The sequence below is a fragment of the Maylandia zebra genome, linkage group LG3 (genome assembly GCF_041146795.1).
Source record: "Maylandia zebra isolate NMK-2024a linkage group LG3, Mzebra_GT3a, whole genome shotgun sequence".
Classification (NCBI taxonomy): Eukaryota; Metazoa; Chordata; class Actinopteri; order Cichliformes; family Cichlidae; genus Maylandia; species Maylandia zebra.
The window spans coordinates 51,039,393-51,066,573 of NC_135169.1; the positions used below are offsets into that span (position 1 = coordinate 51,039,393).

Genomic DNA, 27,181 nt, shown 5'->3' on the forward strand with positions numbered 1-27,181 from the left:
ATTTGTGTTTACCAAGATCTAGAGTCATCAGAGCAAAAGACCACTAACAGGCCCATTAAATCTTAGCCGTCTAATTATTCAGATAATAAACCAAAGGCAAGCAAAAAAATAAATAAATAAAACAGCTAGACAACAAATGGACAGCAGTCAACCAGATAGCACTGTGTACCAATAACATCAGAGGCACAGAAGGATATATGAGAGATTAGGCTGACATGAGAACTTACTGATTATGTTCCACTTGTAGCACCAGCTGGAGGTCACTGGACGAGAGCAAGATCTTTCCTCTGACTGGATATTCCTCCTGTAAGGTCATGATGAAAACTGGGTTAGCTCCAGGTGCTTTGGCTTCTTTTCACTATTCAAAGCCATGCCTATTGGGTTAACTTGTGATTTTAAATCTACTATGAATTAGAGGTAGATAAAGTGCCTGAAGTTTATAGTGGTCAGTATGATTACAATAGTGCTATATGAATGAAAAAACATCTCTGATTGCTAGAACATGTTAGTAGCCTTGCCTCCAAGCATTTTGTATGGCTTGGAGGCGAGAGAGATGATTTGTCCAAGCTGGTAAACAGGGCATTACAATAATCTAAACGCGATGACACAAATGCATGAACATTTTTTCCAGTTCAGCTGAGGAGACCATATATCTCCTCAGCTGACCTGGCATTTTCTCCATCTTCTTGGAACTATAGGCCTTTGGAGTTGACACCGCAATGCATTGTGGGAGCGCGGCGCCATTTTCCGGGTCCACAATCAAAACAAACACACTGTGTTGGAACGACGAATACAAGAAAGATACTTAAAAGCAGCTCAAAAGAGAATCAACTATATAGAGACCAATTGCGTCCAGAGGTGAAGCGGCAGTACTTGCAGAAAATGTGGACCAGTATGAAATACGGCCATGGAGTAGAAACCCTGAAGACCAACCGCTATTGGCATAGCCTGACATATTTCGTACCTTGTCTGTGGAGTCAGCGTGTACAAGTCGTCATTCAAACAAAGGTAAGTCAGCTTGAGTACTGCGAGTGAAATGCATTTGATTTTCCCCCGAACATTCAAATTAGTGCAGCATAAATTCACTCATGAGGGGGAAATTACAGTGAGAACATGTGGAGGCTCTGTTAGATGGAAAACATAGTGAGTTCTGTGCATTGATGTAACATTGTCCTGGAGGATTTAATTTTTCTTTATGGTTAAAGAAATGGCAATGATTTATTCATATTTATTATAAATAATTCTAATTATACATCTTGCTTCCATGTTTGTATCCTGTGTCACAAAAATACATTTTATTTTAGTTTTATACATTGATTAATGACCTGCAGAATCTCCTTATCATATTAAGTGATTCATAATTGTCACTTTATGCTTTCGCCATCTTGAAAGTGATTACATCCTTGCATTACATACTTTAGGTTCATTTTCTGCAGGCAGGTTTCTGAGAGATAACAGGCATATTTACACTATAACATGCAGCGTTCTATAGATGGACACATAAAGAAATGAAAAATTACATGTATGTGCTAACTTTCTAAACACTTTGTTACAGTTATGATAAAGTAGATAAAACACATTTGTGTCGGCCTTGGCTCATAGTTCTTGTCTTTAAATGAACTTTGCGTGTGTTTCAGGTCCTGCACTCCCACTTTTGGCGGCGAAGAAAAACTCATGGCTCAAAGTGGTCTAACTCAAAAAATGATCTTTATTTTACATTTCCGGAAAAGGAGACTGAGCACACAGAGACACCAGCTCAAGTCTAAAGCAGCAGCAGACAGCTTGATTGTTATATACTTTCTCTAGACGTCACGCACACTTTAAGTTTCAATCAAACACTCTGCTTAGTTTCACTTTCTGTCTGCACCTCATATGCTCTGCAAAAGCATGCAGTTTCCTGTCAGCCTGCGACCTAGTTCTTTGTCACCTCTGGGCCTGGTTTATAAAGGCCTATACATAAAACAATATAACCAGCAAATAAGCATTAAGAATATATATTAAATACATGACAACTTTCAAAGACTGAATGAACCAGCATTGCAGTCATGGGTCACTGTGAGCACCACAGGGAAGGTTGAAGCCGCCCACTGCAGCTGTATGGCCGGAGTCGCGGAGACCTGCACCCACGTCACTGTTCTTCTGTTTAATGTAGAAGCAACAGTGCGGATCCGTGGCACAAGGACTGTTACAGATGAACATGCATACTGGGTTTTGCTGGGTAATATGACCAGAGGTTGGCCATAATACTTCTCCTCTTCAGCTGCCCAAAAAAGGCTCTTGATCAAAACATAAACAGACCATCCATATTGAAAGGTAAAAGGAGCCGTCCTCAAAACAGAAAAATCCCACCTGCTACTGTGGAGGAGTTGTCACTGCTACTGGATACTTTGCTGGAACACGGTAAAGCTGTGGGTCGTGGGAATGACCAATAATGTTTTATCTAGGGGTCTAGATTTATGCCTGAAGTGCACTGCCGTGTAAATAATTTGCATTTACCAAATATGTCCCGACTGAGTACCACTGTTCAAAAGTGGAATAAAGAAACAAACTAATTTTTGCCTCTTTTTTAAAAAAAATTAAAACCACTTTATAGAACATCACATCAGTAACAGTGTAGAATCCATGTCATTTATAGTTTACAAATGACAAAATGTTTACACAAAATCATGACAGTGTTTACATGATGTCACCCACTACCAGCACTTTATTTACTGTATCTTTTGAAAAAATACCACCATTTATACAGCAAAAGACTTAAGAATATTTAACAGGAGCAAGTTTCATTTTCCCCTGGTTTTACTACCACACTGTTCACCAAACGCAGCAAACCTTCACCATCTTATCCAGGAGGGTCACCTCTTCACCCTCACATGAAGAAGTAATCTGATTGGCATGGTGGTATGTTTGAAGCAGGTCCCTTGTGTAGCGCTGGAACCCAGTCACAATGTCATCCTTGTCATAGGCTGGTTTGCTGCAATAATGCCAAATAATTAGCAACTCTATAAATAGAGGGTAGTTCTGCAAAATCACTCATTAGGATGTTTGTTCTAATTTGCTGTGACCTCAGAGTGCATTGAAAATAAAACTAATAGGCTATAAAGAGTGATATGAACATAGTTAGAACTTACCGGAATGAAAATGTCTGGAGCACACCACCAGATATTTGGAGATAGAAGAGAACTGGATATCAACTCGTCTCACAGCTGCTATCCAGACTAGACGCCTTCGTTTGGTAACATCGATACACGAGCTGCCTCATGTTGCTTCCAGGTTGGGAAAGAGTGAAAAGATAAACCATTTTCAAGCTTATTCTCTTGCCGGTCGTGCGATCGAACTGTGCAGCCAATACAGCAAATACGAACCATGGCTGTTGTGTGTGCCTTCGCTCTTTTTTCGCTTGCACTTTGGACCCGGAAAATGGCACATCAGGCCAAAATCCTTTCCACGCCCACCCCCGTGACATCACGCTCCAAAGCCCTAAATATACTTAGATAAGTTAATTGATTAATCCAAATTGCCCACAGGTGTGAATGTGGGAGTAAATGCGAGCACAAATGGTTGTCAGCCTCTGTGTGTTGGCCCCACGACAGGCTGGCGACCTGTCCAGGATGGTACCCCGCCTCTCACTCTATGACAGCTGGGATAGGCTCCAGCGCCCCCTCTGACCCTGAAAAGGATAAGCGGAAGCGAATGGATGGATGGATAAAATTCCAACTATAGTCGGGGAGGGGAATCTGAACACCTCACTCAGGAGTAAACTAGACCCTGTGTCACTATATTCTCTTGCTAAACAACTTAAATATTAATGCTCAAACATTAATAAGGGGGATTTCCAAGGACGATGGGTTCACACCAGGGACGTATGACTGATGAGAAAGAGTTTGGTAGGCTTTTGTGTGGCTACTAAAAACATGCGGTGGAGGACATTTAACTGGAAATGTGTCATTAGGAATTTTATCACTCCACATGTGAGGAGTAAACTGCTTCAAATGCAACAGACCTGCTATGTCTTGGAATATGTCATTTACATAGATCTCACCTGTACCCACATCTTCTATGTTAGCATTGGCCACTCGTTAGTATGCTGGTTACGTGAGCCTGACTTATAATTTCATGCATAATTTTATTGTTCACTTGGGTTTCCCCTTTGCATAATCATGAGCATTACAGTTTTTCCTAATTGTTTACACACATTTTCCAAAAGCATATTGTCAGAATTCAACACAAATCAAAAAACACACACACAATGGGCAAAACCCTTCAATTCACCTGCAAAATAAAGTCATCATATTGACTTACTGTAAGCCTTTTTATGTTCAGTGTAACACTTACTACAGACAGTACATAGGCCTACATGAGTGCATTGTAAAAGATTACAGAATGTTTGTATACAAAACTCACAAATACATGGTACCAAATATATTTTTACTGTATTCTCCCACAAAAACAATGTACAGTGTTCATCCCAACCAAAACAAAGTTGCGCATACCATCAGTGTTGGCCAAGTTACTTTGAAAAGTAATTAATTCTAGTTACTAGTTACTTCTTCAAAAAAAGTAACTGAGTTAGTAACTGAGTTACAAGATTCTAAAAGTAATTAATTACTTGAAAAGTAATTAATTACTTAAAAAGTAACTATTGCGTTACTTTGAAGAAAACGTTTAACCCTCTGGGGTCCAGGGTATAATTGGCCATTTTTAACTACTTTTGATGTTTCCTCCACATTTCACCTTTAAAAACTATTTCCTTTGCCTTGTTTGGTATCATCCTTTTCAGCACAACCTCACGTGTCTGAATTTACAGTCATGTTTTCATTTTGATATACTGTATTAACGCAATTGATCTAAAATCAGACAAAAAACATAAAATCAGAGTGGAAAAGGTTATATTTTTTACTGTAACAACCACAAACATGTTTAATGAATCATATTTCATAACTTAAAATGCAAATATAAATTGTCAATTTTAAAATCCTATGCACAAGTTTTGCAAACAACAAAGTTATTTGCATCCATTTACCTTTTACCTTGATTTTTTAAATAACCATTTCAAACTATTTACAGAACAATCAGCTGTTCTTCAATAAGATGCCACACAAATTATTTGCGCCACTCCAAAAAATTTATTTCTGTCCACTATAAAGGAGACATCACAGCCTGATACCTGCAGGTCTGACAGCAGCAGGTGTATCACTCCTGTTTCTACCTGGAGACAGCATTCGCCTCATTGTTCTGACACACAACACAAAACTATTCACAACACTACACACTAACTACACAAGACAACACATTAACTACACACTCAAACACGCTAAACGTCACAAATCTCTCACATCGCAAAACTTGCTCTCCTTCTTTTTCTGCTCTCTCCCTCCGTCACTCCTAAAACTTCCCCTGTTTTGTTTTTTTTTACTCATAAGCAGAGAGTGCTCGCTGCGCTGTCCTAGACAGTAAACGTGTTAGTCCAATAATCACACAACTGGTATGTTAACTCCAACTTTAATGGTTGCCTTCTTTCGTTCCTTCACACAAGAAAAAACTGACACTCCAAAAACTCCTACTTCCCCTTCCCGCCTGCGTGTAGCCATGCCCCCCTTCACCGGACACTTGCGCAGTGGGACAGATACATCTTAACATCTTCCCTTTTTCTTTTAAGGAAAGGAAAACAGATTAGAACATTTTTTTTTCTTTTTGAACAATATAACATAAACATAATTTAACATTCCAAACTAGTGTTTAAAAGAAACATTTTTATGAGTGTTAATTTTTTATTTTTTGTCATTAGTCCTTTCAGCTTTCTAGCTGCCATTCCCCTTCTCTCAGGGCTCTTAGCAGTCCAAGTGCTGATATCCCCACTTTTGTCAGGCTGCTCTTTGGTAGATGTCCATATGATGTGCCGAATAGTCCCTGTGTGCATAAGTTCTTTGATGCTACTGATGTCGAGCCGAAGCACTCATGCCAGCACTGTCTAGCACAACACCTGGAGCTCAGTTTTGCCCCCTGAGCTCCAGGTGTTGTGCTAGACAGTGATCATGATTACCGTCCTTGGGAGCGTGCGCAGCTGCTTAAAGCTGTAGAGTCCAGATTACTTACGTAGTCAGCTACTTCCGTACAACCGATATAAGATGCGGTAAGTTGAACACAGCTTCAACCGTCTGTTTGTTTAAAAATTAGTAATGGACCGCATTTTCTTGTTAGTAACTGTAACGGCGTTGTAACGATAGGAATTGTAATTAGTTAGATTACCCGTTAGTGAAAAAAGTAACGGCATTACTTGTAACTTACTTGTACTCGTTATTTGTACTCCCATCACTGCATACCGTGGTCTGCATATACAACAGAGGAACCTACTGCATAGAGTTACAGTAAAAAAAAAACAAAAAAAAAAACAACTTTGCTGCATCCTCTCTTCTCTTTCAGTCTGCCAGAGCACCTCATCCACATCACAATCAACATGCTTGTAATGCAATATGCTTCCCACCCCAGTTACCTATAGCTGCATGTTATGATCCAGGTCATTGTTGCCGTGTGGTGCTGTTACTTGCCACACCATGCGGGGGGCATTGTTTGTACTCTGTGATGTCTGTTATGTAAGTTTCCAGGTGGAGGCTGACCATTGGTGGAAGAGGGAATGAGGCCAGCTACAAATTGGGACCTGACTGGGCCGCCAGCCCCTCCTACTACTTCCTGTTTCCAGTGAGTTTGGGGCCCTTCGTGGCGTGTGACAGAGCTGGGCTGCAGTAAAAACAGTTTAGAGAGTCGTATCTGGACATGGTAGCTGTAGGGGTGGGAAGCCGTTTCTTTTACAACCTTTTTCTCCTGTTTCGGGTAGGGAGACAGGTTAGAGCAGGGGTGCCCAATCCCGGTCCTCGAGAGCTACTATCCTGCAGCTTTTAGATGCATCCCTACTCCAACACAGCTGAATCAAATGGTTTGATCTCTTCAGCATGCCATCATGTTTGGCAAAGGCCTCATAACAAGCCATTCATTTGATTCAGGTGTGTGGGAACAAGGATGCATCTAAAAGCTGCAGGACGGTAGCTCTTGAGGACCGGGATTGGGCACCCCTGGGTTAGAGGTTTGTATTTTCTTTTGGGGTTGATTCACTATAGGTAAGTTAGTTCTGATTCATTTCCAGTGTGTTTTGTTTGTTGTTTTGGCCATGCCCGCCCTGACGCTCGCTACCTGTCAAGTTAATAAAACGACTAGTCATTGTAAAACTGTCGCTGTGTGATTTACTTCTTTTTATTATTTTTCTTGTGTTGCACTCCAGCGCCCCCAGGCCGGTGTGTAAAATGCACAAAGGGTACAATTGCCAGTACGTTGGTGAGGGATTTGGCCAGGGACATTGACCAGTTATGTTCCTGCCTCTCCACCTCCTTTTTGCCAGATTGAACCCTACTTCATCTATGGAAAATATATTCATGGGGCTTTTCTATGTAATCCATAGATTTTCTATGTAATACACTCTCTATAAAAATAAGTGTGTGTAAGTGATGCAGAAAGAGACTTGTGAAATAGTGTATTTACAGTATATGCACTCCAGATATATGTGCATTACAGTATAGTCTACAGTACTGCAAGAGTACCATCTGTAACAATCTAGAATACAAACAGTAGGCCTATGGACATAGAATTGTACTCAAAGAGTCGCTGCTGAAAGTATGTGTAGGTTACACTTGCACATACTGATATTGTAGATCTTTAACTCTTGCAGTTTCGTTCAAAGGGGTTGAACACACCATTAGAAACGTGTTTTCAATTGTGAGTTGCTGTGTGTAAAGATGACAGCTGTGTTGAAGTTGTGTTCACGTTTTGCTGCCAGCGTTTACAGTTTTGCAACATTCCTACCTCTTACTCAATGTGTACTACCACTGATGACATTGCTTCTTATATTTTATTTATTTTATATATATATAACTTCTTTTGGTTTGTTTATTTTAAAGGATTTTTAATGTAAAAATCTACACGCAGCTAATGAAGAGATGCCATACTGTGTTTTGTTGTTCTTGTAACAGTGACGGATCTATTCTATTTATTTCTAAGAGGTGTGGACTAAATACAGCTGATGCTAATAAGAGTAGGACAAACTGTAAATTAACAATTTTTTTACAATAATTTTTTCCTCCTTGGTTGGCATCAAGGTACCATCAGGCCAAACAGAGATTGAGTACAGCAAGTCACTGAAAACCGTTTCCAAACTACCAATTTCAGGCAAACAAGATGAGCAGATGAGTTTAAAACTTTAGTGGCTTCATTCTCCCACCTGAATGTGTATCTTTTAGTATGTTTGTGTCCATCTGAAACAGTAAAGGTTGTGGAGGTTGAAACAATGTGTCGGCTGGCGATGAAGGCAGTAAAAGCTTTCAAGTGAATAAAGAATCCACAGAGGAAAGCATCCCATCATGATAACAGATGTCCTTAATGACAGAGGTGGTTTAAAAAAAAAAAAACAACAACAACATTGCTGCCACTAACATCCATGGCCATGCTTAAATATTCAAAGTCAAAAATCAGGTACAAGTACAGATACCAAGCAATTGTGCAGTCATTATGTACATATATTTGGACATAAGTATAGATAATGTTTTGGGACTTTTTGTTTCATCTTCATACATTGGATCCCACCTGTGGCGGAGTCCAGCAACAGACATACTTACCAAGTACAACTACAAACTGATCTATAATTAGCAATATGAGGCTGGACTAAGACATGGACTTTCATTCTACAGTAGTTACCAGCCACATAAACTGGCCTAATAATAAACAGTTAAATGACTGGCCATGGACAACAGACCAATTATTATACCACTTTTTTAGCCTCATTTTAAGCTGCCATGGAGCTTAGTGACAATAAATAAAAGGTAAGTGAAAGGTTAATGAGATATTTTCCCTTTCCCTTTAAATTTATTAATATGGTGTCAAATGACAACAACAGTTGTCTCATATAGGGCAGGGTGTACGGTAATATATATATATATATATATATATATATATATATATATATATATATATATATATACACATATATCTGACCTTTGTGGCAGGTTCTGTATGCCTCTTCGTTTGACTTGGAGAAATCCATTCCACCATCACGGTCCTTCCCTGCTGCAGTCCTTGGAGACACAAAAGAATTAGGGAGATTAATATAATGTGGGATTTCTTACATAGACTGGGTCAGCTTGCTGACAGTGTAGCATCACTACATCTCTAAGAAAAAAAATAGCAGTCAGACTGCATAAAAGATATCATTCCTTTCTAATTTAGGAAAGTTGAATAAGACAAACTTCAGTATTCTGTTTTATTGTTTGAGGTCAGGTGACAGTGTCACGGCTGTCGAGGCGAGGCCGTGTTGTGTTGGAGGGAAAAGGACCCAAAATGCAGGCAGTTAACTGATAATGCAAGTGACGTTTATTTACAAGTAATAGGGTGATGGAAGAGGCAGTGAGGAATGACAAATGACTAAAGAAACCTAAACTGGGAAAACTAAATAATAGTGATGGCCCGCTTGAAGCTGACACTCCGGTGCGTGTCAAAAAAGGGAAATTTATTAAAATTATAGGGAAATTTCCCTAATGTAATATTATTTATAAAAATAACCATCTAGCGATTAACTGCATAAGTACATGGAGGCGGGACCTCACAGCAGAAGCATACTCCATAATGTGTTGTATATTATTATATGTAACGTGGTATTTTTCAATGATTGTATTTACCAACATCAAGACGTCACAAGCAAAGAAAGACCACACCATGATGCATGTTTAAACAAGGAAAGTTTACTGGTCAAAATTATTTATTAAAGAAATAAATAACATTTTTGTCATCCCAAAAAATACACATTTAAAGCAACACAACGGTGGCCCAATATCAGACAGAATTCCACTCTGTAGAGTGAGCAATCTTAATGAAGCAGTTGGTTTTATTTTGTGGATTCAAGCTGCTCTTCATATTTTTGGCCACCAGATGTCACCAGAGAGGACTGTGTTGAAAAGCTTCGAAAACAGAACACACTCACATGAGACGGGGACCTTCAGAATAAAACAGGAAACTCAGACACAGAGAACCAGACAAGGCAGTGAACTAAACAGACAGAGTGACACCATAGACAGACAGAACACAGAAGTGGGGCCAGGGCAGGCACAGAACAGAAACCTAACAAATGGCAAATCATAACAGAATACATACTCAGAATAAACAAAAGCATAAAGAAACACAAAACACTGAGCCAGCAGACTCAGGACCAGTGTTGGTCAAGTTACTTGAAAAACGTAATCAGTAACTAATTACTGATTACTTCCCCAAAAAAGTAATCCTGTTACTTTACTGATTACTTATTTTCAAAAGTAATTAATTACTTAGTTACTTTTTAAAAACACGATTTACAACCTGAGTAGGTGATAAAGCGATAGATCTTTCAGCCCAATTCTACTTTTTCTACATAATCCATCATACAAAATGTAATCAAATGAAAAGTCTCTTTTTAAAACTTGTTTTATTAGTTTTAACCTTTTAACTTTATGCATCAAGCAAAAATTTCATTATATGCAACATTCTCTGACTGGAAGAAATTTGTTTAATATTTAAACCTATTTTCTGCACATTCCAGCACATAAAATATTTTTTGTGTGTGTGTGTGTTTACACTCACTCTTTCAAATACATGCAAGTAAAACACAGCAGAAAATAAATAACATCAAAGACTAGCGGTCCTGTTGCTCTTTTTTCACCTGTAAAGCAGCAGTGGCGTAGGCGGAGGTTTGCCCTGGTGCAGGTTTGCCGCAGTGGTCAGTTTAAGAATCCGCGAGTTTCTCTGTGAGTTTCCCATTACGTGGTAGCGCACTCGGTTCTTGCTTGGAAGTTTAGGGGGTTTTTTTCGCTGTAAAAAGAAGTTTTCTTCCCACGCACAACGGGACACTAATGTTTTTGTCACTTTTTATGGAATCAAACTCAAAATAAGGTCAGTACTTCAACATTTTAAACTAGAGATGGACTGATCCGATATTTATGTATCGGTATCGGTCCGAGACTGACCTAAATTACTGGATTGGATATCGGAGAAAAATAAAAAATGTAATCCGATCCATTAAATATCACGAAAGCACCTCACAAAACTTGCAACACGCTGTAACTCACCTCAGAACGTTAGCACGTCGGAGCAGTATGCATCACGTGATAGAGCGGCTGTGGCATGCGGGACCTGTCGGTGGTCTGGATAGCATGTGGAGCTTCGCTAGCAACCCGGCATTTCATCTCCGACAAAGTTATCTCCGAGAGAAGTAAAGCAAGTGTGTAAGTCCATCTCTGAATGTTTGTAAAGCATTCCTGCGTTAAGCTTAACAAACGATATATGGAGCGACTGCCTCTTCTCTCCCCCTCCCTCTCCTGCTGCTATCATGAAATCATGAAACTGCTTAATGATCAGCTGATCGGCTTTTCTGTCGTGAGTCCGTCTCTCTTGTTTGTTTTTGGCCCACTTTGCACCAGAAAGAGGAAACCAGCGGTTGAACAACAGCAGCACGTTTAAGCTTGATAATCTGTTGTTAGAATGTATTTAATATTACTTTCTACACCAGGATCCTTTTCTACGTAGCTGACGGCTGGTAACTGTGCAGGGGCGGATCTAGCAAAGTTTAGCCAGGGAGGCCGATAGGGCATGAACAGGGAAAAGGGGGCACAAAGACATACTTTTCTTTCTTATTCTCATTTAAAATGTCGAGCTTTTAATAAATAATTATCTGACACCCAAAGTTTTAATTTGATGTAAAATGAATAGAAGTCAATTACTGTATATAGTGACTATTAAGTCTAATATAAATACCCTAGTAAGCTATAGTACTTTTTCCTTTGGGAAGGTACCATCTGTGCAGTCTGCAATTTTGTTGAAGAAAGATGTTGAATCTATTTAATATTTCTTGAAAAATAATTGATTTCTGTGCATTTTTTTTCACACTGCATCAAATTAAGGTTGATTACGTCGATTAAGCATCATGAGGTGGAGCGTGAGGGGTGGTTCCCTATTTTTTATTTATTTATTTTTGTTGTTGCTGGGAGTTGGAACCCTGTTAGTTAGGTTGCTTAATATTTACCATAAGTACTCTTTAAAATACCAGAATAGGGAGGATGGTGTAGGTTTAAGTTTATTAGATTGATCAGTATTGCTGAACTATGAAATATTTTTTTTTGCATACAGGTATAACAGAATAGCTTTAGTGTAGTTGTTGTTTTAAACTTGAGTATGAACTTATACAAAATGCAGCAAGATATTTAAAAAACAGTTTTGTTGATTAAAAAACACTATATCGGATTCATATCGGTATCGACAGATATCCAAATTTATGATATCGGTATCGGTATCGGACATAAAAAAGTGGTATCGTGCCATCTCTATTTTAAACGCTGCACGCTCATACTCTCTCCCGCACTCGATATATAATCCATTGTTGATATGCACACTGCTGTTGTCACAAACGTCGCACTCGCTTACATCACCGTCATGAGACATTCTCACAAAAAAAAATAAAAAATCACGGTTTTAGTAACGCAGCGTTCCTACGGGAAAGTAACGGTAATCTGAATACCGTTTTTGCAATAGTAATCCCTTACTTTACTCGTTACCTGAAAAAAGTAATCAGATTACAGTAATGCATTACTGCCCATCTCTGCTCCGGACCATGAGAGTAAGTGTGTTTGCAATGTAGATTATAAGATATTCAAAGCTATACCAGCATGCAGACTGGAAAAAGTTGCACCTGACGTATACTTTTGGACTAGATGGGATTTATCAAACAAAGAAACTATGGTTGATATAACATGAACAATACAAATACAACAACAACCAAGATAGGAGCAGTGGCCTTCTGGCAGGATAAGCAAGGTAAGCAATGCTCATCTTGTTGAAACTAAAAATAGACAAATGAAAAAATACCAAAGTAAAGTGATCTCTCTCCTTTGATCTTAGACAACAGTGTCACTCGGGTGCATGCATCTAGCCTATACTAAATCCAGTATAAATTACTGCCATCTTGTGATCAGGGTCTGCTACTGTTGTTGTCATTTATGTGAACTGGGAAAGACCATCTCTGAATCGAGGAGCTGACCTAAGGGTACATCTTTCACCATCTTACAATCCTGTGACTGCAGCCATTCCTCAACTCTCTGTGAACGGTACTCATGGTCATTGATCAATAACCACTGATCGATGGTCATGACAATTTGCATATGAATCATCATGAAACTGACCTCTCTGCCCAATAGTTACGCTGACAGCTGGTAACTGTGCAGGTGCGGGTGCGGATCTAGCAAAGTTTTGCCAGGGGCCAGGTAGGGAATTAACAGGGAGAGGTGGGCACAAGGAAATACTTTCTTATTCTCATTTAAAATGTCTCGCTTTTATTAAATAATTATCTGAAGCTTACAACCAAAGTTTTTATCTGACGTAAAATGTATAGAAATAATACCACAAGACTGTACATCACTGTCACAACAGCGTTTTTTTTCATTCAAAGGCTTTATGGCTTTAAAGAGAAGGTTTTCAGGAAACACTGTTAAATCATCAAAGACCCCAGTCACCCAGCACATGGACTCTTCACCCTCCTGCCTTCTGGGAGGCGCTACAGGAGCCTCCGGACTAAGACCACCAGGTACCGGAACAGCTTCTTCCCCACAGCTGCCAGACTCCTGAACTCTGCCTCCTGACATCTGACCCACATTAAACACATGGACTGGACACACACACACACACACACACACACACACACACACACACACACACACACACACACACACACACACACACACACAACGGACAACTGTATCGGACACAATAATAACATGGTCTGAACCACCAATCTCAACCACTAGCACTTTATATAGCCTCTGTAGAAATTATCCACATATCTCACTTATCTTAACTGCACTACTGTATAATTCTGTATAAATAATCATTCTGTAAAATACAATAATTTTTAATTCTACAACTGTTTATTACTTGCATAGTTCACATTTATGTATAGCTGTACATCTCATATTCTGTATAGTTTTTCATATTTATATCCTGTTCATAGCCTGTACATAGCTTGTACTCACTACAGCCTGTACATACTTATAGTTATAGCATATTCATAACATACCTTCATACCGTGTACATTATAACATACCATAATAGACCCATTTCTGTAATATACTTACATATCTATATTATTGCTAATATATATTTTAGGGATGTAGGAAAATATCGATACATTAAAATATCGCGATATTTCGTGTAATGATACTGAATCGATATTCAAAATCAGTGTTATCGATTTTTTAATTGAAAAATTACATGCATTTACTGTGTATTTCTTTTGTATGTTGCAATTCAAACTCCGGCCACTTGTTTGCCGTTTTTACCGCCTTTACGTTACGGAAAAATGAGGTCTCGCGATAACTGTAGAAGCGTCTAGTTTGCCAAAAACCAACGAAGTAGAACAGTGGATGAGTGGCCAATTGTGCTAGCTAACTGATGACCGAAGAGGAGAGGATACAGCCGGCCCCAGCAGCTTTCAAAGCTGATGTGTGGACTTATTTTGGATTTATGACAAATAGAGTCAAATATTCGGGTAACACCACAAATTTACGAACACACGTGTGTAGACACCATAGCGATGTAGCGTCAAATGCTAATTTTAAAACGAAATGAGGTGATCTCGCTCAACGGACAATTGAAGAAGTTAACTTTTTGAAACTACCAGCAACTTCAACTCGTGCAACAAAAATAACGCAGTCAGTACTTGTTTTTATTTGCAAAGACATGCGCCCTCTGAGTGTTGTGGAGAATAAAGGATTTCGTAATAGGATTAAAACGCTGGAGCCCCGTTACACCGTTCCTTCCCGACAACACATCACGGACATCGCTCTGCCAAAGTTGTACCAAGAAGTCAAAGCGACAGTGCTGGACTCTCTCAGCTCGGCAGAGACAGTTGCTTTGACATGCGATTCTTGGACTTCGAGAGCCACTGAATCGTACGTAACTGTTACAGCTCATCACATAACGGACCAGTGGAACCTTCAGTCTCATGTACTACAAACCCGAGCCATGCATGACAGTCACACAGGTGAACACATTGCAGCGTTACTAACTGACGCTGTGGCTGAATGGGGATTGAACGCAAAGGACCTTGTTGTTGTTGTTAGCGATAATGCACCAAACATGGCTCTCACGGCTAGACTTGCAGGCATAACGCACATACAATGTTTTGCACACAGTCTGAATCTCGCCTCACAGAAAGCAATGAAAATACAATCCGTGGTGCGACTTCTCGGGAGGATCCGACGTGTAACAGCCTTTTTTAGGCGCAGCACCACAGCCAGCAATCAGTTGAAGCAGAAACAGTGCCTCCTTCAGCTACCAGCTCACAGATTGATCACGGACGTAATTACAAGATGGAACAGCTCCTATGATATGATAGATCGATTTTTAGAACAGCAACCAGCCATCTGTGCGGCTCTGCTTTCTGCAGAAGTTAGGAAGAGTGAAAAAGAAATTTTCACATTAAGTGAGTCTGACATCATATGTGCAGAAGAAGTTGTCAGGGCACTCAAGCCTATGAAGGACGCCACCCTGGTGAGAGAGGGGAGCATGCCAACCCTGTCCATCATTGCTCCTCTTCATGCCAAGTTTGTGATGGGTGCACAAGAAAGTGTTGATGATACACCGACAGTAAGGGACATTAAGACTGCCATAGCAGAAGATCTGGGAAAGAGATATGTAAATGAGAGGGAGACACTATGGATGGCATCAACTGTTGATCCTCGGTTTAAGGACCTGCCTTTCCTGTCTGAAGCAGAGGCCAGTGAGACCTATTCCAGACTGTTGGACACTGTGGTGGCTGTGATAAAGAAGGGGGAAAAAAGGAAGTAAATAAATGAATGAATTTACTTGGAAAAATTCAACTGAATTTATAAGAAAGTGAATAAAGTTTAAAAAAAAAAAGTATATTGATGACATTTGTCATCAGATATTAGAGCAGAACAGGGTGAATCTTGGTTTTAAATTTTGACTTTGTGACATTAATACTATTTTAATTTAATGTTTTTAAGGAGCAAAAGAATAAGGAGTCTGACAAACAAGTGGAGGAAGAGAATACCACAGAGGAGGATTATCACCCACATAACAAAAACAGCTTTGACTCGATCCCTCTGCCACCTCTAAAGAGACAGAGGACCTCATGTGCATTGGTGGACTTGCTTGGAGCTATGTTTGTGACAATACTGCACCAAAATCAGAACATGATGTTGCTGCAGCTGAGATCAAGAGGTATAGAGATGAGACCCCTTTGCCTCTCACAGGAAATCCTCTCAGTTGGTGGAAGGACCATGAACAGGAATACCCTCAACTATCCAAAGTAGCAAGGAGTTTCCTATGCATTCCTGGAACAAGTGTCTCTGCAGACAGAGTTTTCTCCTCTGCAGGAGACATGGTAAATGCACAGAGAAGTGTCCTGAGAGCTGACCATGTCGACCAGCTTGTATTCCTGCACAAAAATCTGGAAATTGAAAAATAAGCACTGAGAAAACACTATAACATGTAAAATCTCAGATTTGAGAATGCTTGGTATTTTGGTTGAGTCTCATAAGCACTTATTTGAATGAGTAAATTCCCCTTTTCAGCTTTTACTAAAAGTGTTCCATTGATGGACATTGCAGAGCTGTACTTTATTTTATTAACACTTAATTTTAATGGCACTTTACATTGTTTGTTAATGTTTACTTGGATTCTTCAAGCAGTTTCATTTTTGATTTATATTTGTTTATGTTAAGGTCACATAAAAAGTGCTTTGTTTTCGTTTTTTACAATCATAGTACTTAGTAAGTAAGACCTCAGTGTTACATTGTTTACCTTTTTTCATGTTAAAGAAATAGTTGATATTTCAGTAAAGTAGATTTTGTTTGTTTATTTAACATGACTTCTCATAAGGCAGATGTTAATTTCTCCATTCATTTTGAACTTAGAGAGAGTGTTTTTGTTTTAGATGGCTCATGTCAAGCATTTAACAGTTTGGACTGTTTACTGTGAGTTTTCCTAATTAAATTCAGTCCTAAACACAAATATCGCCTGGCTTTTAGTATCGCAATATATCGTATCGTCTCCCCTGTATTATGACAGATATTGTATCGCCAGATTCTTACCAATACACACCCCTAATATATTTGTAATATATCTATATCATGGCTAAAGCACTTCTGGATGGATGCAAACTGCATTTTGTTGCCTTGTACCTGTGACATGTGCAATGACAATAAAGTTCAATTCTATTCTATTCTAAATGTTCAGTTTCTATACCATATGTTAAAACAATGTGTGATTAAAGTGGTGGGTAGGTTCTTTTAAATCCCTTTCATTCTTGCTGTTACCCTTCTCTCACCAATCAACACTGGCACTCGTCTCCACCCACTCAACTCTGCCTGCACTTTCTTTTTCACCTCTCTGTTGCTTTAAATGGTTGACCCAGATATTTGAACATCTAACTTCACTCTCTCCACTCCTTTGGTGTTCACTTTTACAACCATTTCCCTTGCATGCACAAACATAAGTATTCTGTCTTGCTTCTGTTAACATTCATTCCTCTTCTGTCCAGTAAATCTGATCCAGTATGGAAATCTAGTTCTTTATGACCTGCATGTTGTTGTTTTGTTCTTTTTGTTTCTTTATTTGTATTACCTGTAGACATGCTGATAGATGTTAGGATTTTCCTACCGGTTATATGTATTTGCTGGAGTTTCCCTTTCAGAGCCCACAGGGGAGCCAATTAAGATATTTTTAAGTGAGCTTTTAGGGATTTGTTACAGGATTTAAGATTTTTAGTCATAAATCAGCACTTACAGAACAGAAGTGCAGTCATCCAGCTCTGCAACATCACAAATCATTTTCATATAGCTCCTTCCCTTCTTCTCTCAGATCCGTGATATGACAGATATGATATGATATCTCTGTACCTGTGATGTTAACTCTGTGAAAAGTAATTCAAAATTCATGAGAGAATAAGTGAGGGTCTGAGAGGGCACCAGAGTTAGAGAGGAAGTGGGTGACTGTCCTGCAGAACAGAATTCCAAACAGAAGACATATGCAGGGATGAGAGCTGTAAGCAGCACGCAAGAACTGATTAAAGGCACTTAGACCGGTGACTTTACATGTTCTTTAGATTGACACTTTATCACTTATAATCAGTTGCAGGTGAAGAATCTAAACTTGCCACAGTAATGTAAATGCCACATTTACACCACACAAAAAAGAAAGAAAAAACTCAGACATCAAAGACTGAATCACCCGGTTACTTAACGAAATACCACTAACTCAACCACTCCCATACCACTTTACAAACGTGGCAGCTACACTGTATTAATAACTTATCATTCATGATTGTTATCATCATCATTAATAATTTTATTTCAGTTACTATTGTTACTTCTAAAATTAGTAGTAACAGTGGATGCATCATATCATCATCATCATTGATTTATTTACCAATAAATTAGCCGTTTCTTCTCTCATATCATCCTTAATCATACATAAATCCAGTGTGGGAGCCAGCCTGTTGGCTCTGGGCTGCATCAGTCTGCCTATCCTCCAGCGACTCTCTGAGCCTGCCTTTTATGGGCAGCGCACGAAGATGGACCGGCCTCATACTGAACTCACACATGCGAGTTCCCCTAAAGACATTACTGAGTTGTAACAAACTTAACACACTTGTAAAAGAGGTCATGGATAAATTCCCTCGCCGTGTTGGGGAGACGCAGACGATGCCACAGTTAGAATCTGGCCTGCTCACAATAACTCGTTAATGCTGGGCTTACACTGTGCGATTTTTGGCCCATTTGAGCCGATTTTTGAGTCGTGCGATCATCAATCGCTTGGTCGCGAGGGTGTCGTCGCAGCTTCTCACACTGCGCACGCGCAAACACAAATGTCAGCGAAAAAGACGGCGCAGCACGGCAGTGCGGCGTGTGATCTGGACACAAGCGATGGAGGCACAACTTGTAGAACTATGGCAAGCTCACCCGAGCCTTTTCGATGTGGCCTCACAAAATTATCACGACCACAATAACCATGAAAATAGTTGGATCTACACTCCTGCTCAATCACAGCTGCCTGATCAATGTTTTTCATTAGCAATTTAACAAAGTTGATGGTGGTGGTGTGTCTGTGTGAGTGAAAGACAGAGAGAGAGAGCGAGCGACAGAATTTCAGTTATAACCTTCATTTTATGGACGCACAGTTTGAGCACTCAGGTCGCATCAGAGCATCGGGTCGTATAGTGTGAGACCCTGTGCCGTGATCTACGAACTCCTGCGAGTCAATCGTGCAGTTTGAGCAGGAGCTGAATCGCGCGACTGAAAAAAAATCGCACAGTGTCTGCCCAGCATAACGCCTGGAACACATCTGGCCTCTGATTTCCTAAACATGGCGAGTCTTTGGTAGATTTCAGTAGAAGAGCCCCCTCCCCTATTAACATCACAGTAACATCACATCTAACAGATATCGCACTGCTGCTGCAGTCAGTGGCGTACTCTTGAGTACAGGACACCCAGCAAAGGTCTGCAGGTCATGTGTTGGCCGTTAATAACAGCTTTGATAACATCTTTTTTCACTGAAACGTCATCACACAGACCAAAAATACGGTCTTCTGTGTGTCAAAGTGACATGTTTCTTGCTTAAACTAAAGCCTTCTCACAGAGGCAGGCGCTTTTGCGGGTCAACAGCAACTGTTAAGCACAAGAAGTTTCTTCGGCGGTACTCTTACCTCGCTCTCCGTGTCTGGGGGCTCCTTCCACTGCGCCGTTCAGCACCAAGAAACAAAGAAGAGCGAGCACACGTCCACACTGTGCCGGGGATGTGTGAGTATTTTTCTGCCTGTGTTTACTATACATTCCTGTGACCCTCGACACTGCCAGCGTTCTTCAACTGTGCCTCCCTCACAGACTCATCCGAGCGTCAAAATACTCAGGAAAAGAAACCACTTCCGGTCCGAACCACCAAAGTAAAACCGAGCTCCAAACCAAACAGCCACGAATACAGGAAAGAATAAACTGATAAAAGCCAATCATTTTCACCATCCAATAAAATTTGCCCTACAGCCACCAAGTTTGTTCAAGATCAAAATAAAACAAAATAAACACAATCAAAAAACGTTTTTTTACTTCATAATACAAAACATTTAAACATATTTTACCAAATAATTACATTAATTCTAAACATGTACATACATAAAAATATAATTTAATAAAATAAGAATAAGAAAAAAATTCTGGGTTTAATTCTATCCATACCCCAGCTACAGCTGCATGCTGCTTTCATGTTCACTCTCTTTGGTGTTGGTCAAGTTACTTGAAAAAAGTAATCAGTAACTAATTACTGATTGCTTCCCCAAAAAAGTAATCCCGTTACTTTACTGATTACTTATTTTCAAAAGTAATTAATTACTTAGTTACTTAGTTACTATTTAAAAACACGATTTACAACCTGAATAGGTGATAAAGCGATAGATCTTTCAGCCCAATTCTACCTTTTCTACATAATCCATCATACAAAATGTAATCAGATGAAAAGTCTCTTTTTAAAACTTGTTTTATTACTTTTAATCTTTTAACTTTATGCATCAAGCAAACATTTAATTATATGCAACATTCTCTGACTGGAAGAAATTTGTTTAATATTTAAACCTATTTTCTGCACATTCCAGCACATAAAATATATATTTTTTGTGTGTTTACACACAGTCTTTCAAATAGATGCAAGTAAAACACAGCAGAAAATAAATAAAGTCAAAGACTAGCGGTCTTTTTGCTCTATTTTCACCTGTAAAGAGGGAGTAGGGTAGGCGGAGGATTATCCTGGTGCAGGTGTGCCGCAGCGGTCAGTGGAAGAATCCGCGAGTTTCTCTGTGAGTTTCCCATTACGTCGTAGCGCACTCGGTGCTTGCTTGGAAGTTTAGGAGGTTTTTTTCGCTGTAAAAAGAAGTTTTCTTCCCACGCACAACGGACACTAATGTTTTTGTCACTTTTTATGGAATCAAACTCAAAGTAAGGTCAGTACTTCCACGCTTTAAACGCTGCACGCTCATACTCTCTCCCGCACTCGATATGTGATCCATTGTTGATCTGCACACAGCTGTTGTCACAAACGTCGCACTTGCTATTGTCACTGTCATGAGACATTCTCGCAAAAAAATCACGGTTTTAGTAACGCAGTAACGCAGCGTTCCTACGGGAAAGTAACGGTAATCTAATTACCGTTTTTGCAATAGTAATCCCTTACTTTACTCGTTACTTGAAAAAAGTAATCGGATTACAGTAATGCGTTACTTGTAACGCGTTACTGTAATCCGATTACTTTTTTCCATCTCTGGTCCTGAATATGTCAAGATTTCGTCACCTCCTCTGGAAAATGTCTTTTCTGCAACGCCGTCACTCCAGTGTATTTTTGTCCTGCCGGGAAGAGAGTGGACACTGAGATGTAACACAAATGACTCGTTTTTTGCAGGTCCTCTGCTTTGTTGGGAGGACATTACCACATGTTACACTGAAAGTGCAAACAGTGTTTTAACTGTCAACTTTCTGTCACAGTAAATTTTATCACGTGCAATAAAACATTGACATTGTCAAAGTCAAAGGAAACTTTATTGTCATCCCACAGTACAGTATATAGAGAGACAAGATGACGAGGCTCCAGTGCAAAAGAACAACAACAAATACAGTAAGAGCAAGAACAAGAATAGAATTGTATACACTTTGAGGTAAAGGGTAAATGACATTTTAAAATTTACAATCATGATTTAAAGTGGCTTTGACGTGTTTCAGATGGCCAACATAGCAGCTTTACAGTTTACAATGTGAGTGAAAGTGACCTTGAGTGAGATAAAGTAAAGTGACCAGCATGAGCAGGATTGCTGAGAGTGGGATTGTCTATAGAGCAGCATGTGATGTGGATGGTAGAAGCCAGCATCACAGTCCCTGGTGTAATATGGATGGCCTCAGACAGCAGCAAAGGCCCTGGTGTAATGTGGATGGCCTCAGCCAACAGCACAGGCCCTGGTGTGGTGAAGATGGCCTCACAGGGAGCACTGGCCCTGGTGTAATGTGGATGGCATCAGCAAGTAGCACAGGCATTTGTGTATTGTGGATGGGATCAGCCAGCAACACAGGCCCTGGTGAAATGTAGATGGCCTCAGCTGGCAACATGCACCCTGGTGAAATGTAGTTGGTCTCAGCCAGTAGCACAGGCCCTGTTGTAATGTGGATGGCCTCATCTAACAACACTGGCCCTGGCGAAATATGGATGGTATTGGTCAGCAACACACACCCTGGTGTAATGTGGATGGCATCAACAAGCAGCAGAGGCCCTGGTGTGGTGAATATGGCCTCACAGGAAGCACTGTCACTGGTGTAATGTGGATGGTAGAAGCCGGCATCACAGTCCCTGGTGTAATGTGGATGGCCTCAGCCAACAGCACAGGCCCTGGTGTGGTGAATATGGCCTCACAGGGACCACTTGCCCTGGTGTAATGTGGATTGCATCAGCCAGTAGCACAGGCCTTTGTATATTGTGGATGGGATCAGCCACCAACACAGGCCCTGGTGAAATGTAAATGTCCTCAGCCAGTAGCACAGGCCCTGTTGTAATGTGGATGGCATCATCTAACACCACTGGCCCTGGTGAAATGTGCATGATATCGGTCAGCACCACAGGCCCAGGTGTAATGTGGATGGCATCAACGAGCACCAGAGGCCCTGGTGGGGTGAAGATGGCCTCACAGGGAGCACTGGCCGTGGTGAAATGTGGATGGCATTAGGGCTGCTCAATTAATCGAATTTTAATCACGATTGCGATCTGGGCTTTTAACGATCATTAAAAGTGACTGAGCCGATTATTAGCCCCTCCCTCGTGCTTTACTCTCGCGCTGCTCCGTGTGGCAAATCGAGCGCACCTCTCGTTTCGAACATGCGTCACAACAATTAAGAGGACCCGAGGGAAGCTCGGAAAGCTAAGCAGAAGTTACAGTGGGGCAAAAAAGTATTTAGTCAGCCACCGATTGTGCAAGTTCCCCCACCTAAAATGATGACAGAGGTCAGTAATTTGCACCAGAGGTACACTTCAACTGTGAGAGACAGAATGTGAAAAAGAAAATCCATGAATCCACATGGTAGGATTTGTAAAGAATTTATTCGTAAATCAGGGTGGAAAATAAGTATTTGGTCAATAACAAAAGTACAACTCAATACTTTGTAACATAACCTTTGTTGGCAATAACAGAGGTCAAACGTTTACTATAGGTCTTTACCAGGTTTGCACACACAGTAGCTGGTATTTTGGCCCATTCCTCCATGCAGATCTTCTCGAGAGCAGTGATGTTTTGGGGCTGTCGCCGAGCAACACGGACTTTCAACTCCCGCCACAGATTTTCTATGGGGTTGAGGTCTGGAGACTGGTTAGGCCACTCCAGGACTTTCAAATGCTTCTTACGGAGCCACTCCTTTGTTGCCCGGGCGGTGTGTTTTGGATCATTGTCATGTTGGAAGACCCAGCCTCGTTTCATCTTCAAAGTTCTCACTGATGGAAGGAGGTTTTGGCTCAAAATCTCACGATACATGGCCCCATCCATTCTGTCCTTAACACGGATCAGTCATCCTGTCCCCTTGGCAGAAAAACAGCCCCATGATGTTTCCACCCCCATGCTTCACAGTAGGTATGGTGTTCTTGGGATGCAACTCTGTATTCTTCTTCCTCCAAACACGACGAGTTGGGTTTATACCAAAAAGTTCTACTTTGGTTTCATCTGACCACATGACATTCTCCCAATCCTCTGCTGTATCATCCATGTGCTCTCTGGCAAACTTCAGATGGGCCTGGACATGCACTGGCTTCAGCAGCGGAACACGTCTGGCACTGCGGGATTTGATTCCCTGCCGTTGTAGTGTGTTACTGATGGTGACCTTTGTTACTTTGGTCCCAGCTCTCTGCAGGTCATTCACCAGGTCCCCCCGTGTGGTTCTGGGATCTTTGCTCACCGTTCTCATGATCATTTTGACCCCACGGGATGAGATCTTGCGTGGAGCCCCAGATCGAGGGAGATTATCAGTGGTCTTGTATGTCTTCCATTTTCTGATGATTGCTCCCACAGTTGATTTTTTCACACCAAGCTGCTTGCCTATTGTAGATTCACTCTTCCCAGTCTGGTGCAGGTCTACAATACTTTTCCTGGTGTCCTTCGAAAGCTCTTTGGTCTTGGCCATGGCGGAGTTTGGAGTCTGACTGTTTGAGGCTGTGGACAGGTGTCTTTTATACAGATGATGAGTTCAAACAGGTGCCATTCATACAGGTAACGAGTGGGGGACAGAAAAGCTTCTTACAGAAGACGTTACAGGTCTGTGAGAGCCAGAGATTTTCCTTGTTTGAGGTGACCAAATACTTATTTTCCACCCTGATTTACGAATAAATTCTTTACAAATCCTACCATGTGAATTCATGGATTTTTTTTTCACATTCTGTCTCTCACAGTTGAAGTGTACCTCTGGTGCAAATTACTGACCTCTGTCATCATTTTAAGTGGGGGAACTTGCACAATCGGTGGCTGACTAAATACTTTTTTGCCCCACTGTATTTGGAGAGGAGAGTGACTGCCGTTGGTTGAAAAGAGGGGTAAAAAAAACTTCAGTGGTGTGGAAACATTATGGGTTCGCGGAGTCAGACGTGGATCAAGTAGACACAGTGTGTAAACTTTGCTACGGTGTCGTAGCTGTACCACATAGCAGCACTGCAAAGTTCACTAAACATAGATGTTTACATTTTTCATTTATTTCTTATATTGCAAACATTTGCACTGTTATCAGTATTTGCACACTATTTTATATTATTTTTTAAAGTCATTATTCAATACATTTTATTGTTAACCCTTTAAAGCCAGTCAGAGCAGCACCCTCCATTTTGTGTAACTATTTTTAAATCCCTGTAGAACCTGAACCGTGTAAGCTGGCGCAATAATTTTTTTTTTGCATATGAAACCGGAGGAGTTGTACTTACATTTTATGCCATCAGCTTGTCCTCGGTCACGGTTTCCTTCCACATAAAGCTTTGCAAAAATTGCATAAAAAGCACTTGCAGGAACAAAAACATAATATTCCAGAAACTTTGCCGATCCGATCAGCTGTTCGTAACACTTCCCACAGTGAAACAGACGTCAGCGTGAACGATCGCATGTCCACCATTTCCTGCCAGAAACCGGAAGTGACGTCATCTTCGCGGAAAATGTAGTTTTTTACTTGTAGGCCTTAAAAGCCTATACTGGTGTTTTTATAAGTCATGTTTGACTTTTCTGAATAGTTTCTGTGATGCTTAGAACTCATATTGCACTGCTGGAAATAGTTTATTTTGATGCACATGCTGTTTTCTTTGCTAATTTGAATCATGGGATTGTTTTTTTGTTTTTCCTGCAGTATATAAAAATTGCTTTATCTTCAAAACAAAACTATGAAGACACTCAAAATAAATCTCCTGTTGTTGTAAACTATTTTTTGTATTTAAAGTTTTGAGGGATAAACCTCTTAAATTTCTCCAAGTAGAAATATATGTAAAAAACAAAAACAAAAATGATTTTCAATTTTTTTGTAGTTTATTGCACTTTTTTGCAATTAATGTAGTTACTATGGACTTAATGCATACATATTATTAAAATATGGGCTATAATAGTTGTATTGATGTATAGCAACTTGAAATGCTCCCAATGGCACTATAACATGTAAAAAAAATAATATAAGCTCTGGCGGACTTGGTTCTATAGTAGGTCTTAAAGGGTTCAATAAATATCGTCAAATAATCGAGATCTCAATTTCAGTGAAAATAATCGTGATTATCATTTTTGCCATAATTGAGCAGCCCTAGCTGGCATCAGCAACTAGCAGAGGCCCTTGTTCATTGTGGATGCCAACAGCCAGCAACATACTCCCTTGTGTATTGTCGATGGCAACAGCCAGCAACACAGGCCCAGGTGAAATTTAGCTGGCCTCAGCCAGTAACACAAGACCTGGTGTAATGTGGATGGCCTCAGACAGTAGCACAAGCCCCGGTGAATTGTAGATGGCCTCAGCCAGCAACATACTCCCTGGTGAAATGTACATGGTATCAGCCAGGAGCACAGGCCCTGGAGTGGTGAATATGGCCTCACAGGGAGCAGTGGCAATGATGCAATGTGGATTGCCTCAGCCAACAACACCGGCCCTGGTGAAATGTACATGATATCGACCAGCACCACAGGCCCTAATGTGGATGGCATCAACAAGCAGGCCCTGGTGGGGTGAAGATGGCCTCACAGGAAGCACTGTCCCTGGTGTAATGTGGATTGTAGAAGCTGGCATCACAGTCCCCTGTTGTCCTGTTGTCCCCGGTTTTGCAGCTGTTTGAGCTAAGATTTTCAAGTTATTCACATAATGAAAACCTATACTTTGTTTCGGGCGAGTTCCCCATTCAAATGCATGTATTAGTGAGAAACGCACTGTCTTGACGAAATAAAGCATTTTTGTACAACTTCATATAAATAGCTGTAACTTTTGATAGAAGACTCAGACACACATATTTATGGCTTTATCCAACACGTTCTCACTCCCAACTCGTCAAACGTGTGACGCATGGTCAGGCTCCCTCTGCTTCACTTATCGACGCACAGGGTACCCCCCTCGCGACGAGAATTGATGTGCAGGGTCCTCTCATTGAATACTATAGAGCTCCCTAAACGTTGCTTATTGACGACAAGAGATTGCCGTGGTAGAGCCTGTTGTCTGTATATTTATATATTTCCGAAATCACATTGTAGTGACGTATACTGAACACAATAAATTATATAATGTAAACAACTACCTGAAAAACAGGTAGAACGATACTTTTGTATCGTTTATTGCATTTATGGAGGGAGTGATGTATGCTGGGTAATGGCACAGCTAGCGACTGGGTGACTTTATTCACCCGCTTCGGCTGTTATCAGTCCATACAATGGGCGTTATTAGCACAAATCAGTCCCATAGATATGGGCCATCTCCTGCTAGATTGTTCAGAAGGTTGTTATCATCCATCCAGATGGAGGATCACTAACAGGAGCGTGGAAGACTCCAGAATCCACTCTGGCTGGAATCCGGTGGATATGCAGTGTGTA

At 40.5% G+C, this 27,181-nt stretch overlaps 1 protein-coding gene across 2 annotated transcripts in view; it reads right to left on the bottom strand.

Moving 5' to 3' along the window:
• Positions 1-19,974, bottom strand: part of adam19a (ADAM metallopeptidase domain 19a) — an 86,572-nt gene extending 66,598 nt beyond the window's left edge. The window contains exons 1-3 of one of the 2 annotated variants that reach the window (XM_014414477.3): positions 19,784-19,974; positions 9,037-9,116; positions 228-304 (exon numbers count right to left, since the gene is read on the bottom strand). In XM_014414477.3, coding sequence (XP_014269963.2) covers positions 228-304; positions 9,037-9,116; positions 19,784-19,910 — 284 coding nt within the window. In that variant the 5' untranslated portion in view covers positions 19,911-19,974. Of the gene's footprint in view, positions 1-227; positions 305-9,036; positions 9,117-19,783 lie in introns of those variants that run through there. The other variant, XM_076881985.1, reaches the window with a different exon arrangement.
• Positions 19,975-27,181: the final 7,207 nt, after the last annotated feature.